The sequence below is a fragment of the Haemaphysalis longicornis genome, unplaced genomic scaffold, assembly GCF_048455015.1.
Source record: "Haemaphysalis longicornis isolate Haplotype H1 unplaced genomic scaffold, Haemaphysalis longicornis Haplotype H1 scaffold_8, whole genome shotgun sequence".
Lineage (NCBI taxonomy): Eukaryota > Metazoa > Arthropoda > Arachnida > Ixodida > Ixodidae > Haemaphysalis > Haemaphysalis longicornis.
Window position 1 is genome coordinate 40,685,086 of NW_027526445.1, and position 16,883 is coordinate 40,701,968.

Here is a 16,883-nt window from a genome sequence, read left to right on the forward strand (position 1 = left end):
CGTATATGTTCTCCAGCTCGTAATACAGCCAGCGTTTTATATAGCCCGGTAACCGCAAGCAATTTATGAACAAACTGGCGGAAATAATTTTCACTTGGCACGAAACTTTCTGAAATGGGAAGGGTGGCGGTTCGTAGTGAGGAAACTTGACACTACAAAATGTGTCCCGGTCACGTGACCTGCAAACCTAGCAGCTACTGTAACTGCTAAAACGTTTATTCACTTGTTGAAAACATTTTAACAAAAGCATTTCTATGAGTTTATATATACATTTTTACACATTATATTGAAAATTTTTAAGACACGCCACCCGCCGCCGCTGGGTTGCTCTCAGTGTAACTAACTGAGCCTCCATGCCCAGAATCGACGGCAGCATTCAGTAAACAGATCCAGTAAAGGAGCTTTGACAATTCCGCCCGAGTCAGGGGCGGTTCTTCTGTCGGAATATTCTATTTCAGTTTCCAAATACGCAAGCGGCAGCTTAAGGCCGCGTTCAGACTGTTGTCGCAACTGTCGTGATATCTTTAAAGAATGACGTCATTTGACGTCTCAGCCAAAGGAACTGCTGAAACGCCGTTTTTTACGTCCATAGCGCACGATACGCCTGTTACGTCGGTGGTCTGAACATGGCACTAACAACAACAACAAAAAAAAAAGGTCACGCCCGGGAAGGATCGCACTGGCGAAGAACCGAACGTGAAGCCAAATTCTATCGTCCATCCCAGCAGATGGCGCCTTCGTGCAAAATACTAGTGAATTAAAAAAAAACACATAAAGGAATAAGAAATCCTGCGATGCAAACTTTTTTAGCTGGGGACAAGTTTTTCAATGTGCCTTTTCATGTCACATATAGACAAACGCATGTTGCCAGGCTACTGTATGTCATGGTTGCCAGCGTTAGTTTTGGGACGCCACATACGGTTTGTAGATCTAAAATTTCGATTTAAACCGTTCTAGGGCGTTATCAGCAAAACCGTTTCTCGTCAAAGTGCTTTAAGGGATGCCCTTCCATTTGGGATAGAGAACGTTTACCTGTCAAAAATCGGTTGTCTGTCCCTTCAAAATATAAAACCCGAAAACGAACAACCCGAAGTAAACCATACTCTTTAGTACTAAAGGTTGCTCACCCACATGAAGACCCTGTGTGCAGGGGTGCACTCTTTACAGGCCACTTGCTTCGTTGTACTTGCTTCGTTGTACGGATATGACGTCGTCAAATCTTCGTGTATCCCGGAAATAAAACACTTTCGTGTTAAAAGAAGTATTGGCACGATATGCTGCAGATACGTTGTTGTATACAGTTGTGTACGCACGGATCCATTTGTGGAGTTTGTTGAGGTACCTTCTCTCGCTTTGAAGGACGAGCGCGTACGCTCCCAAACATCGTGTGTGGACACACACGACGCCCCCTACGACAAGGACAATCCGGCACAGTAGCGGGGAGAGCACGAGCCGTCTTTTTTTTTATTGCGTCATTTTGCCATAGGCCATAAGTAACAAGGAAACAATGGTCAAAACAGGACAGAACTACGACACATAAGAAAAGAAAAAATCCTCCGTCGCATGCCCCCGCGCGAGGGACACGAGTAAATGCAGAGCATTGGGGTCGTTTACGTGGCGTAGGGTTGGTGGTGGTGGTGGTGGTAGTTGTTGGTGGTAGTTGTTGGTGGTGGTAGTTGGGTTTGAGAGAGAGAGAGAGAGAGAGAGAGCGGAGAGAGACGTAAGTAGGTAACGGCAACTTGTTGTTATTTTTTGCCATCACTTGCACCCCCCCCCCCCAATAGGTGGGATCTTTAGTGTTTCTCTTCTTTTATCTCTCGAGTGGGGGGGGAGGGGGTGGGGCTCGCCGCTAGCACGGCGCTGAGTCGCCAACGCACGCCGCTGACGACGTAGTTTGAATGAGTCAAGGATATAAGGCGCGTTCGTAGCCTTTGATTCTGTGTCGTTTTGTGGCGCGTGGGTAGAGCACCATGTACCTTGCGTTCCGCCCGCAGGGTCGTGGGATCGAAACCAGGCGCCGGTAACTGTTATTACTTTTTTCTTTTTATAGTGTAGGGGGAGGCTGGCTGCTGCGGACGCCGACGCACGGGTGACATCGTGATTTATACAGATGCTCTGCATTTAAAAAACACATACAGTGATGCGGGGTACTACGGGAAACTATACAGTCCAGTTTCCGAAATGAACTGCGTTAAAACGGTGGTTTGGGCTAGTTGATGCACACTGAAATTCGAAACAGCGCATAAAGAAGGGACAAGGGAACACAGCGCCTTGTGTCGTCGTTTCCTTGTCCCGTCTTTTTGCGCTGTTTCGAATTCCAGAAATGAATTCCAAGAGTTTATTGTAAAGAGGGCCGTGCGCCCACCGATGAATATCGGGAGGTCGCCCTGGGCGATGTCCTGTGGGCCCCATGTGTCGAGCTCGGGCTGGTTGGAGCCCTGGACCCGTCCCTAGGAAGTGTTCCAAGGTCGCCTCAGCAACAGGGGCAGGGCAGTAGGGGAAGGTCGGGGAGGGATCCGCAAGACGAAGTCCACGTTGCTCGCACAGCAGACGTCAGTGCGACGCCTAGGCGGATTCTCCGAAGCACGTCCTCTTCACGGCGGATTAAGCCGCGAGGAAGGTCAGACCCACGCGGAGGGAGAAGGGCACGCGTGGAGCGCCGAAAAATATCTCTTTTGATTAGTAGGGCGTCCTCCAGTGACAGCTGCAGGCACGGGAGCGGGTACACCACTTGCTGCGGATGAGCGGCCGAGTCGGCGAGAGCATCCGACCAGAGGCCCGCGCGCCGGCGCTCGGCCCCCCGACGTCACGCAGCCCCCACTGTGCGGGCGCGGCTCCAGAGGCTTCACACGCTCCGGAAAACAGATCCAGGATTCCTGAGCTTCCTGTGCTTTCGCACAAAGGCAGGTGCATTTCCCACCCGACAATGTCAACTGTTTCGAACTGCCTCTCTTACTAACTGATACACGAATAGATAGTGTGACGTGGGCCTACAACGGCCGATGCGCGCGGACAGAATCAATGAAAAAAAGAAGGCAAACTTAAGCCCAACGAAGCTTTGCACAAACCGTTCGGCGACGCTGCGTTTAGCCCCAAACAAACGTCGGACATTTGGCAATGTAAGAAGGAGGGTACCTTGCCTCAAATATATTACCGTCGTCCTTTCTTCCTCAGCCATCACTGAAGAGGTAGGTAATTGGAGTATCTCGGAGTACTACGGTGGACATGTAGGCGTATTGTAATATGCTATGGGACTACACGGCGTATTTGTATTTGCAAAGGTAGAAACAGGATCCCATAGCGAATGCGGCATCGCATGGACTGTGTGTGGTAGAAGCGGCTTATATATGTAAAGCACAGAAAAGTACACCACAAATGTTAGCACTAATTGAGAAGTTAAGCGTTGAGTCGATACAATATTCCAGGGGTCTCATACACGCGGGCCGCATGCGGGCCGCGGATATTTCTAATGCAACCCGCGGCCCTCTCATGACTGTCTTGGCTCATTTATTTTAAGTGCGAATGCACTTTATAAGCGACCCCAAACCATCCACCGCCGGCGTCGGCGGCGGCGGCGTCCGCAGTGCTCTTTAAAGAAGAAACAGCATCCGGCGCCAGGTTTCGATCCGAGGACTTTGCGGGCCGCAGCCCGACGCTCTACCGAATAAGCCACGGACGCGACGCTGATATTGTCTGTAACGCGCCTTATATCTTTAACGCATTCAAACTACGTCGTCAGCGGCGTGCGTTGGCGACTCAGCGGCGTTATAGCGGCTTGATAACTGCGTGGTGTACACGTGATACTACAAACCCGATGGAAGAGAAGGCGGCGAGGCGGTGGGCTGCGGGGGCCGAGCGCAAGCGCCGCAAGCGGGCCGACAACCGTGCATTCGCACTTTCACATTCTCCCGCTCGGGGAAATGCGGGGGAATTTTTTTGTTTTTAAGCGAATGCGTGAGTGCGCTCCCAGGGATGCTTGTGTAGCCAAGGACGCAGATGGCCAGAGACTTCTTGAAAACGCGTAGATATCGTCTTTCACGGCTTCGCGTTACCAGAGTGAACACCCCTCTTTTCCTGAGGCCCCTCAGTTCGGGCGCCGTTAAGTCGGGTGCACAATTGTCGCAAGCAACTGCGACTTGCAAATCGAGCGCACTCTACAGTGCGCACAGGGCTGGGCGAGCACAGGCCGCGTAGAAACTCCCCGCGGCGTTTTATGACCCTGCGAACGGGACTGCACGCCGCTAATGAGAATTGACCGGAGTTTTCCAGGCTTCCGCGAAAGCGCGAAGGTTTCCGGGAGTTGTGTGGTGTTTGCGGATAGTTGCTTTCCTGTTCGTCTTTGTGTCAAACACTTTTACTGCACTGTAGCTGTGGCGAAAAGGGCACAGCCACACGTCGGACTCTAGGTTCGGGCTCCAAAATGCACCCGCGGGCGTTTAGGGGCGTGTCGCAGCGTCATTTATGTCCTGGGAGAGAGAGACATCGCGCTGCTCAGGAAAAGACTGCACATTGCACTTCGAAACTGTGCACTTTCAGACATCAAACGCCCCATATCTGTGCCCGTGCGCTAAATTGAGACGCCAAACTAAGCGTCTATCCTCCGACTCGCAAGCTACAGCCCTGTGGAACGCAGCGGCGCCATAAGTCAATCATGATAGAGCGGACTGCATAATTGTGCTCCTACGTGCTTGTCGCCTCCGTAAATGTGACAGGTGTCTTTTTGACATTTTTTTTTGCACAATCTGCAACCAGCGAAATGTTCGGCTGTGGAAGTCTAGCGAGCCACAATGTCGTTGTCCAAGCAGTCTGCAAAACGCAAAGTGGAAGACGAGAAGAGGTGCTTTCAGGAGCGATGGGAACTTTCTTATTTCTTTACGGAATCAAGAGACAAGGTGTTGTGCTTTGTCTACCACCAGACTGTGGCTGTGCCGAAGGAGTACAATGTTCGACGCCACTTCATGTCTTGCCATCACGAGAAGTATGGTGCTCTTACTGGCAACGTTCGCGAGCACACCGTTACTCAACTGAAGGCGGGTTCGGAAAAGCAGCAAAACCTGTTCAAAAAGGCGGCCAAAGCAAGCGACGAAACGGTAAAGGCAAGCTTCGTAGTTTCTGAATTTATCGCCAAATCTTTCAAGCCCTTCGCTGAAGGCTTGTTAGTTAAAGAACTGGTGAAGAGCTTTTCAAAAAAAAAAAATTTGTTGGGGGCATAACTTTATGGTTTTCTTGACGCTTAATTCAAAAAAACATGTTTATTTGATGTGTAAATACCCCCAAACCATCTTTTTTCGTCAGCAAAAACAACCCCTGCCCGAGGGCACGGCGAGAGCCCTTCTTCTTCTTCTTAGGTGGTCCGGGTGAAAAGGAAAGGAAGTGCACTGGGGATAATATTGAGCCCAACTGGGGGCTCACCTGCATACAACCCAGTGCGGTGGGGAGGGGGAGAAGGGGGATATAAAGAATAGAGAGGAGAAAGGGGGTGATAAAGAGATAGGTGGGCGAGTAACAGAAGCGAGGAGCCTCGACATGGATCTTAGTGAAGCAGCAGCTGCCTTTCGCGATTGGCTGGCGGCAGACAACGTCATATTCGGAAGTGCCGGCGCTGCGGTGACCGCTCGGCCGGAAGAGCTCGTTCTGTTTCCGTTCAGGTGCGGGCCAGAAAGTCATCTGGGGCGGTATTCTCGTAACTGTCCCTTTTGAAAACGTCCCTTTTGCGTCCCTTTCATCGTGACGTACCTCCGGTTAAGAAGTGGACGTTGGCAGCATGGAGGAAGGTTGGCAGTAGGTTTTCCGCGCTTGCGTTACGTCACTTCCGGTTGTTTGCTTTTAGCCAATCAGGGCTCGCCAAAAGGGACATTTTTGAAAGGGACGCAAAAGGGACAAAACTCGAGAATACCGCCCCTGGTGAACAGAAGAGTCACACAATCTTTCCTTAGAATAGAAGAGCCTGAGGGAAGTAGAAACGTAACAAGTTGGCTCGCGGCGAGCTTTAGAAAGGGGTTCTCCCGCAACGGCTCACGGCGGACTTCTGTTTCTCGGATGCAGGGAAGTTGTGGAGATATTGGTTCGCCGCTTTACGATTTTACGCGGATACGTGCTTCACGTCACTGATTGCTTACGTTGTGCCTTTCGCAAAAAAACATGGCGAATTTCCCGGGAATTTCTGCAGTCGAGAATAGGGCCCCTGCTCCCCCAATAAAAGGGGAGCAGGGGCCCTACTCTCGACTACCGTCATTCGAGGGCGACCGCATGCGTCAGGCTATAGAAGGATCGAGCAGTTCTCACCAAAAACTCCGACCGCATGCGTCCGTCTATAAGCAGGACCCAGAATTTCCCACCAGCGAAGCCGAGCGCTAGCGACAAGACCGCCGAGACGACGAGAAACATTTCGTACCCTTCCCTTTCGTCATGTGTAATTGATTGATTGATCAGGGTTTATCGCGCCGACGCAACGCAGGCGATGATGCGCGCCGTAGTGGAGGGCTCCGGATTAAGTTTGACCACCTGGGGTTCTTTAACGTGCGCTGAAATCTCGTACACACGGGCGTTTTTGCTTGTCGCCTCCATCAGAAAAGCGGCTTCCGCGGCCGGGAATCGAACCCGCGTCCTCGTGCTCAGCAGCACAACCCCTTAGCCACTGAGCCGCCGCGGCGGGTGGTTTCCTCAATGGGAAGTGTTCCTCTGCCCTAGTGCGAAACAGTGTGAAAGTGCAGGACCGGTTCGCTCGAGGGGTGCAGTTGCAGTGAGTGAGTGAGTGAGTGAATTAACTTCTTTGAGCCAAGAATTGGGTGAGTATAGGGGTCCTTTCCCATCAGATGGCGTCCAGAAGCCCGTGCGCCCAGCGACCCGGACGACTCGGACTCCGCGTCGCAGCAGCTGAGAAAATCATCTAGGATAAACATCGGCGTTTTGGGTGTTGTGCGAATGGGGCGCTGCGCGCAGGCACAAGTGACATGACGGATGTTAGCTTTCGCTGCGCACTACTGGCGCGAGTCCTTATGAAGGTCTGGATACGGGCGGATGCAGGTTGTGGAATCTACTGTCATCAAACCTTGTAACCACCGTTACCCGCAATTGTACAAATGGTACGCATTTTGCGCCCTAATAAAAGCTACTAATCCCACCGGCGCTCCTCATTTGTATACGACCAGTATCCGGCGCTAAAAATGACGAAGTTATTCAATTTTAAGTTTTCCTGTTTAAATAATACCCGGCTAAATACTGGGATTGTTTTTTTTTTTTTTTTTACCCGTGCAGTCAAAACTAGTGGAACTTTTCCATCTCTAGCCTCCATGCGCCGTCCAAGTCTGCCATGTTCAGCTCGCGTCCCGTGTAATTGTCACCAGCAATCAGCCACACGACAGCAGATGTCGCACTATACTGCCGTGTCCGTTAAAATGGAACCCCGCTCATGAATTCCTGTATCAACGAGCCGCCCAGCCTAACCGCCGACGTCTGCACTGAATCCGCGTTGCTAAGAGCGCTAAACGCTCCTCAATACGACGAAAAGGAATGCGCTTCAAGGAAAGGGGAAATGAGCGCGCATACGGTATTCCACGCGGCGTGTGTTTTCCGGCTTTGGAAAAAGAGAGGCCCAGGCTTGCGTTGTCGCGGCAGCGCTCAGTGTTGAGCCTGGGACTGGAATGCGAACAAAGGCTTGCGAAATCTAGAAGGGAAATGCTAAATCTAGGAAACAGAAAACTGTTGCCTGCGTTGCCGGAAACCGCTTTCGAAATACGGCTCACCAGCTGTCGGTACGACGGTTCGCGATGCCGCAACATAGAGCGCGCTGAGTGTTGGCGCATGTGCCCTAACAATGTTAGAGAGCGTCTATGGCGTAGCAGAAGTGATACAAAATACAGCCGATTTCAGTGCCACTACGTTCCTTTTTGTCTGCTGCAAACACATGGTACCTAGCGGGTAAAGTTTGACAATATTTATCGCAATTCCCATCGAAACACAGACGCCACTCAACACCATTTCTACGGACCGCAGAGGATGCCACAATGCTGATTCGAGAGAATTAGCTCGCCAAATATACCTGAAAAATTCGGAGCGTTCGCAGCCCAGAGATAGCACATAAAATGGCCGTGGGCTCGAAGACTAAAAAATCCCGGGCAATCTCCACTAAAGTGAAACCTGGGGATGGGGCAAAGCATGCAGCGTATAGTGTATTCGTTGTGCCTTGCCGTTTTTGCCCACAGAGATGAAACCGTTGGGGGCAAGAGGTATACAGCTTTGCTGTAAATGTCTCGCGTCTTTGAAGTGCAAAGCGTTCTAGCGCGAGGCATAAACGGTCCCAGTGCTTTAGCACCGTGACTACAAGAGACGACCGTCACGACGACGACATTAGACGCCGACAGCCCGAGCCACTAAGGAGCTTCGCCTCTAGAAAAACCAGACGAAGGAACGCTTGAAATGATGTCGAATTTCTCAGGGAATCCTTCCTGTGAACAAAATAAAGCGCGTTGGAAGAACATTCGCTAAATTTGACTCCCGAGTGGAATGAAGTCCACAGCCTTGGGAATGCGAGTCAGTACGGATTCCCTACACCGCAGCCGATCCTTCGCAACTGTTGCTGAAGGGTGTACCTAGGAAATGCGTTGTGGCCTTCGACTTGCTAAGACGTGTTAGAACCATGTACTGAGGCTTGTACGAGCAAAGTTAGCATGTTGATTACAGAAGTTGCAGTTAACGAAGTAGCAAAGTGCATTCCCGTTAAATGGTCTCGTCGCAGACGAAGACTGTGCATGCTTGATGTGCGGACAATGTGCAGTTTTGACGAAAAGGTACTTACGTACCAAAATAATCCTGCCCGAACCTTTTGTACCACGAACTTTATTTGTGTCTCATTGCATTGCATGCCCAGCTGTGTGGTACACTGTGTGTTCAAAGTGTAAAGGCTGTGTCTTTGTATGTCAAAGCCAACCCCCCCGAGAATTACGTAAGTTATTGTATTTAGGCAGACGAGAAAGAAATTATTAAATTATTTAGCCAGAGGGGATACCAAAATTCCCCTGTCTATGTTTCCAAGTTTGCCGATGGGAAATACAGGCGCGATGCTTGGACGTACGTTGTAACGATCTTTCCCGAGAACCACCAGTGGGGATTACCCTATAGGGGAAGCTTACGTAAAGCTGCCAGACAGGGCGGGATCGCATTTCCGTTGCATGACTAGTTGCGTCACGTGGCCGCAGTCACCAGGTGCTGCGATTCGAACGAACCGGCGCGCTTAGGACAGAACGCGCGCTTAGACGCTGCGAGTGGCGAGAATTTGTGAGACGGCGGAAAGTTGGGCAAGAGGAGCAACTGCTGATCCCCTTTTGTAACGCTCCGGATAGCGCGGAGCACGAGGAGGCGAAACTGTTGGCTTTGCTTCGTTTTTTTTCCCGCATTCTATCTATCTAGCTGTCTTTCTTTGTCCGTCCGTCCGTCCGCCCTTGCAGAGGTTTGTTCGCATGCATGGCATGCACCGGACACATTCCTGTTTTGGTAGTGTGGATTTTCACTCAAGATTTCCCAAGCTGTACACAGCGTTCAAGCATATACGGAGGCGATGCAATGCGATGTTGATACCCGTGTGTCGCCTAGAACAATCTTTGCCGATATCGCAACGCGCCTGCAGACGGTCCCGGCTACCGAAAACGCTGCTCGCGGCAACGGTCTTCAGCATACTGCCGCATCTTGTAACGCGGATAAATTGAGAATTTTATTATGGAGTTTTGCAAAATAAGTGCGCAAGGCACGAAATAGGCGATGAAGTGGCAGATGAGAAGCGTATACCTGTCTTGTGCCACTTCCACTTGTGTCGTAGTCCCTTGAGCAGTTGAAACGCTAAACGTGCACCAGCTCCCCCTACTACCGTATTACCAGGTGCTTCCGTAAGACATACCTCAATTATCACCAATCGATAAAGACAACTCGCTTCAGGGACCATGTCTGTCGGGAATCAGAGTGCCCACGCTGACGAGGACCGACTGCTAGAAACATTGACGTTATCGAACGTACTGCATTCCTGCCAGGTTCCCCGGGTGCCATTAGGGGAATCTAATGGAGGGGGGGGGGGGTAGTATCAACAGAATGAAACATTCTACATGACTTTCATTTAAGCTACAAAGACAGAAGGAATCGAACTGTCTCGTAGAAACTTGTCACAAGGTACACCATTGGTGACTTGCTATACCTTCAACGTGGCTTACGCCACCCTGTTCAGGAAGTCGAGCGTAACGTTCGCACCTGCGATACATCGCCAAAAGCACGTGACCAAAGGCTGTTCGACGTGGACCCTACAAACTGGGTGAGATTTTTTTTTTCTGCTACGCTCAACTGCTTCTCGCATTCAGCGTTGCCGTGGAACCGACCTGCTCAACCTGCGCGCACTGCCGACCACGCTTTTTACGCTCTTCACTGATAACGATGTCAACTAGTGTAACGCCTGTGCCACACGGCAAGTTTCAATTGAGAGCCGCACGCTTTACTACAAGTGCTCCCTACGTATTTTCAATGAGGCACTCGATAGACAATTGTTTGGAAAGCCTTCGAAAGGCCTTTGAAAACGACCGTGTAGCACAGTTATAAAACTTTCGCGACTGTGAGAAAGGTTTGGCCAAACCCTGGTGCGCTTTTGAGATATCTTTGTCGCGGCCGTACGATCGTACAAAACCACCAAGATTTGGAAACCTCCCGGATAAACGGGAAATCTGTCGGGTACGGTATTGCCAGACCAGCCTTGGCCCGCATAGACAGCGTGACGGCGACTGACAGACAGACAGACAAAATAAAGGGCTATAAAGTAAAACAAAAGCCCAACCCGTACCACATACGTATCACGGGTGACGCCAATTAAAAATAAACAAACTGCACCGAAGTCAAAAAGAGTTTTAAAGAGACAGGAAAAGAAAAAAGAAAGAAGAGAGGTTTATCACGCGAAACCAAGCCAAGGGAGGGGAGGCAATCAGCGGTATTTCTTCAAGCGAATATGTGAAAGCTAGACAGAGGGCGTGCCACTGACCGGACTTTGGGTAGGTGACGATGAAGACGTCGTCGTTGCGTATCTTGAAGTCGGCGAGGCCGCGGATGACATGCGGGTGCAGCAGGTATCCCTGCAGCAGGACGCCCTTGTAGCTCTGCGCGCGCGGGATGGAGGCGGCGTAGGAGGCCCAGGCCGGGTCCTGCGTCACGGCGGGGTCCCTGTCTGCCGGCAGCACCTGGTCGTCGTTCTCGGGGCACTTGCCGCCGCCCCGGCCCCCGCCGCCGCCGCCCGTCAGCAGGGCGCCCAGAGGGCTGCTGTACAGGAACTTGAGCGATATCATCGTCAGCAGCCTGCACGGGAAGCAGAAGGGGACAATGGACATTCGTGATACGATACGGCACTCACTGTTATTCTTTTTGTAATGCTGGCAAAGGAGTAAATACGCTGGTGAAGACAAAATTGATTGATTTGATTGATTGTAGGGTTTAACGCGCCGACGCAACGCAGGCGATGAGGCGCGCCGTAGTGGAGGGCTCCGGATTAATTTTGACCACCTGGGGATCTTTATCGTGCGCCGAAATCTCGTACACACGGGCGTTTTTGCTTTTCGCCTCCATCAGAAAAGCGGCCGCCGCGGCCGGGAATCGAACCCGCGACCTCGTGCTCAGCAGCGCAACGCCGTGAAGACAAAATACAAGTAAGGCTCATTAAATAGCCTAAACAGTGGTAACGATGTGATCACAAATTTCAAACGTATAATGGAGGAATTAAGGTAAGGGAGGAATTAACCCTTTGATGCCCAATGTTGCCGATACGCAACAATTCAAGCAATATTTTTTTTCTCTCGCACTTTATGGTTTTTTGGACATTTACCACCACGAATTGACGCATGGTTCCTGGACCTTCAAAAATTTTTAAAAAGAGAGACGGCAACATTTAATTTTGTGTGGCAAAAAAAAGTCTCGTTTATGCGTGTCAACTCGTATCGAGCCCGGGTGGCTCAATGGGCTAGTGACAGGTAAGCGAAATTGAGCCATTTCGTTTTTATTACAAATGATAGCAATACAAAACTCACGTTATTGTTTTCACTTCTACGATAAAGCATGCTGATAAAGGTAGCTTTCTTCGTTAACTGATATATGGGCGGCCAGTGCCCAGTGGGTCCCAGCGTCCGTTCTAATGAACCAAACTTTTTTTTACTTGATATTTGTGATGTAGAAAGTTATTTTAGATCGTAAAAATGTTTTCACAATCTTAAGCAAAAAAAGAAAAATAGAGTTCGGGGCATCAAAGGGTTAAGGAAAACAGACGAAGCAGTGGCGACTCCCCCGCCACTTTCCGGCAACTTTTGATGACGTCACAGAAAGCCGGCGCCAAGAAACATGACTGCGCGATTGTAAACGAGGCTCTAGTGCCGTTTGGTCGTGTCACTTGAACGGTAACGTGCAGATAACACGCTGATAACTACGTTTTTATTGCCGGCGCATATTACGTCACTGTAGCGTGAAGTTTTGAAGTTTTTCGCATATTTCGTTTTTTTTTTCGGTTAAAAAGCGTCTTCCGCGGCTGTAATGGGGCTGTCTGAGTAACCAAGGGCTCATCCTTTTAAACTGAACTGAATTTTGTCTTCATGGCTCGTTAGAGAAATAGTCAATATGAAGAGAACGGGCACGTGGGCAGTCATGGGGAAACGAAAAAGAAAAAGAAAACACGACAAAGACGAGGGCCTTTAGACACCGTGTCCATTAGTACCAAAGGATTCAACCTAACGTAAATACAATTATTTTTACTTCATCCCCTTCAGTCACCGTGTCTCCATATGGAGACGCAACTTTCTTCGTCGTTTTTCTCGTGAAAACGAACAGAGTTCACGCTGCAGAGCGGTGCGGCTGATGTTCGAAACCTACAGAAGTGAAAGGTAGCATCATGTGATGTGGAATGGCGGAACCGCACTCATAAACATCGTTTCAAAATGGACGTTACCATGTTTTGTGGGAGCTCCGGTGTGTTGCCGTCCTAAGTTCTCTTTTACTGCGGCGTAAATCTTTTATAAAAGCTAAAAACACCTATTTCATGTGCAGAAATTATTATTTCACCTCCTTGTTTGTAAACTGCCTCAGGATATTGGTTATTTTTTATAGGGAAAAGCAGGATTGAGTAATGGTGTCTACGTATGAGGACGTGACGCCATTGTGTAATAAGTATTCTAGAGAGACTCAACTTTTTTTTCTTACCTCTAGACAATTGATACTGCTAAACCTCCAAGTATAGAATTTTTCTGCAGTGAATATAATATTTCGTTTTTTTTTTTTTCAAAGATAATAACGCACCGTGTACGGTGCAAAACATTTTAAAGCGAAGCTTTCTGTTTCTCTCAGTCATCACCGACATTGAACGTGCTTGTCGTGCACGATACGGCGCGGCTAGCACGGCTTTGAAGAGTGTGCAGGGTTCGCTTAGAAGGATCACGGCACTGACTTGAAGTGGCGCGCACCACGTAGGGCATGAGATTGAGAGCAGACGTTAAAAAGTCGACACAATCATCGACAGCCAGCTAGGGGAATCGTTAACAGAGCGTTTACGCTACATTTAACGCCCATGCACCAAATTATGTGGTTGAAAGCTGAGTGCGGAGGAAACAGAGGCTCGGAAGAAGCGTTCAGGGGGGAAACACGTCTTCGGTGCTGCTCAGCGAAGAATGTCTTGCAACGCGAGCTCACGCTCGCGTCAAGTTGCGCTGCGCAAAGGTCAATTTATTTCGCCTCTAAACAGAACTGATATGTCCACCCACCGCACCAATGGTTGCACAGAATTGGATAATAAAAACGACTTTTTCCGATCCCATCCAATCCAAGCTGTTCCGTTAATGAAAGTCTAGTATCGCGCAACGCTTCGTCTGCTTCTTTGGCCACACATCATCATCACGCGCTTGCGAGTGCGTGTGTATGCGTAAAAGAACGTCAATGAATGAAAACACAGACAAAAGAAGTAAGAATTCATCCATTTTTTTTGTTGAACAATGTGTATTTTTTTGTAAATGAAGGATAGGAAGTGGAGCAAAACATGCTCCCCGGATGCGGCCGCACACGAAAAGCGAATTAATTCCTTCGCCTTTGCTTTCCTTGGCGTTCTCGACCGTTGGCCTCCCTTTCCGTGTTCATTCAACGAGCCCCTCATTCCTATTTATAATTCGCTACATATAGTCCTTGTACATTTCCGGTCGTGATGTTCGTGCTAGGGTCTCATTAGCACAGGCCCATACGGGCACACACTCGGAGCCGGAATGGTTGTTTGAACGAACGTGCGCATGATGTACGCTTTGGTACAACGGAAAGAATATTATATTATACGCGGCCCTGCAAGTCGATGAGAATAAAAAAGCCGACGGGTACGTCGATTCGGACTAGCGGTTTCATCACATGCATTCCGCAGTTCAGCCACTACTGGTTGGACAGGTGGTTTCGTGGGAAACATTCACGCTAGCTGCTTTTTTTTTTATTTTGTTCCCATAAAATCGCAGCATCACAAAGTATACAACGCCTGGGCATTTAGTGACACAAATGTTCGCACTGCGCCTCCTGCGGCTGCTCCCCGTTGTATTTTCTAGATTCCCGTCCGCGAAACAGCGGCAACGTAGGGCACAATTCCGTGAAACGTTGTTTCAAAGAAAAGTTTACGGGGGTAGGGCACGTGTGTCAATGCACAAATGGGGTGCAGAACGGTGGATGGGAGAATAAGACGATAAAGAATTGAAGCAAACGACAGGCAGCTGTTATACGAGGGCGTTACCATAGCGCTTAAAAAAGGGAAGACCGTAAGAACAAGAAGTCAAGACAGTTATGCGGCAATATACATAGGTAACGGCGGCGTTGTGCTTGGCCGGTGCGCTCGGCGGCAATGCCCGCAGTCGCGCCTTCATGTTTTGGTATTGCAGCTTGTGTTTAAACAACGACAACAAAAAGGAACGTGAATGCAAAGTATCATTTTACTCTCAAAACATCCGCGTCTCCAATAGTATCCGTCCTTGCGCGGTTTACCATGTATCACCATTAAAACAAGCCGAAAATGAACATTCGTGCATATTGAAATTTACCGTTCATATTCGGGACCACTCGGGCAGTTTGTTGTCGCGTTATATTTGCTATCGTCGTTGTTTAATCCGTTTAGCGTCTCTATCTTGGATAGCAGTTTTGACAGCACATGCGCTTTTAGTATGCATCAAATTATATTGAACCTTTACCCAACCTCTGTTCCCCATGTTGTTACCACTATTCGTGTTACTCTTGTCTTTAGTTATACAGAGGGCAACATACTTGTCTAAAACACAGGTTTCGTACTTATAGCCTCATCTTGCCTAGGCCGAAAAGCATTTGAAGAAAACTAATCAGTCATTCTAAAGTCTCAACCCTATATTTTGATCTCAGGGTTTTTTTGTGAAAACTTTGAGTCTTGAGTTCAGTTTTGAGAGCTAAATAGTTGAAGTTGAACTCAGTGTTACAGACAAGGGTGTTGCGCACTGCACAGTACAATAAACATTCACAGTGGCCTCGAGCAAATTTACACAAACACGCTTTCAGAATAGGGCAGGTGTTACCAACAATGTTGAATGACCTCGGAAGGACGCTCTGAAGATTATACTGTGTGAAGAACAACACTGAAATAAAAAGGTGTCACAGAAAGAAACGTCGCAATGAGTGCCGACATACTGCCGCCAGACTGTTGGGTCGGCTATCCGGACGGGCAATTTTTTGCGACGCCCAACAGCATCAAGGAACAAAAGGAAACGTGTAAACAATGCCAGGGCGACAACCTTACGGGTCGTTCGTACCGTCAGTTTCAGAGCTAAAGTGACGACACATTTGAAGTCGAAGCAACTCCGCGACTAACTAAACCAGAACCTCAGGTCTGCGTACTCACTCGTTGCCGGTGTCGGCCAAGCTGCCGCTGCCACGATGTCCCACTCCCCAAAATAATAAAACAGAGCACGTCCTCTTTTCCCTAGTCTTTCCTTCTTATGGCGAGAAAAAAATACGCGCCGTTGCGCCGATGTCGAAGCAACTCCACGACCGGTAACTCCACTTCCAGCGCTCGACGATGCCGCGGCCCGGCACAGAGGTGCGCGCGCGCGCGATAGACTCGCGGCGACCGGCAGACACACACCAATAAAAAGGGAAGGGAAAGCCCGGCTAGGGATGCGAGGAGGAGATCGAACAAGAAATGTGGGACAGGGAAAGTCGCAGAGAGAAGGTAACAGGGACTTAGGGAGGAGGGGGACAGTTGTTGGAATCGGCGATCGTTGCACCACTGAATGGGGACACGGGGAGGACGCGGCGGTTGGCGGCACCGCCTTCTCTGAGTGGCCGAGACGAGGGATGACGTCACTGCTCGGCGGCTAAACGAACCAATCGCGACGCGGCCGGAGTTCAGAGCGAGCCGGGCCGACTCGGAGCTCTCCCGGCGACGCCGAGGGAAAGACACTGGGGATAGTGGGAAACTGGGAAAGGGAAGCGATACTGGGGAAGGGGAAACTAGGTCCTCCCGGTGTGAGCGATCGCGCACGTTTTTGGGGCGCACATTCTCCTTCATTTTTTTCTCCCCCTCGAATCTGGCTGTAACCGAAGAAGAGGAAGGAAGGCGTGTTCGGAGCTCCCGTGAGCCGGTGCTCGCTGTCGGGTCGCCATTGATTGATGGGGTGACAAAACGCGGCAAAGCGCGCGCCGTCTCCGGGACCCGGGCGGGCGGACGCGACGGCTGAGCGCGATCGGTGTTTCGTATACGCGTAGAAGCGAATTATTTAGTCCGGTGGGCGAGCGAATTCAAAACACCTTATTGAGAAACAAGGAGAGCCATTTAGGCGGTCAACGCCTCCAGAGTAGAGCTGTACGAAATTTCTTGGTTTTCTCGCGTGCAC

At 49.8% G+C, this 16,883-nt stretch overlaps 1 protein-coding gene across 5 annotated transcripts in view; it reads right to left on the reverse strand.

Moving 5' to 3' along the window:
• The window catches only part of LOC144149703 (sulfotransferase 1B1-like), a 229,386-nt gene that overhangs the window by 58,328 nt on the left and 154,175 nt on the right, over positions 1-16,883 (reverse strand). For all 5 annotated transcript variants that reach the window (XM_077681358.1, XM_077681357.1, XM_077681354.1 and 2 more), the window contains exon 2: positions 11,012-11,322. In XM_077681358.1, coding sequence (XP_077537484.1) covers positions 11,012-11,312 — 301 coding nt within the window. In that variant the 5' untranslated portion in view covers positions 11,313-11,322. The remainder of the gene's footprint in view (positions 1-11,011; positions 11,323-16,883) is intronic.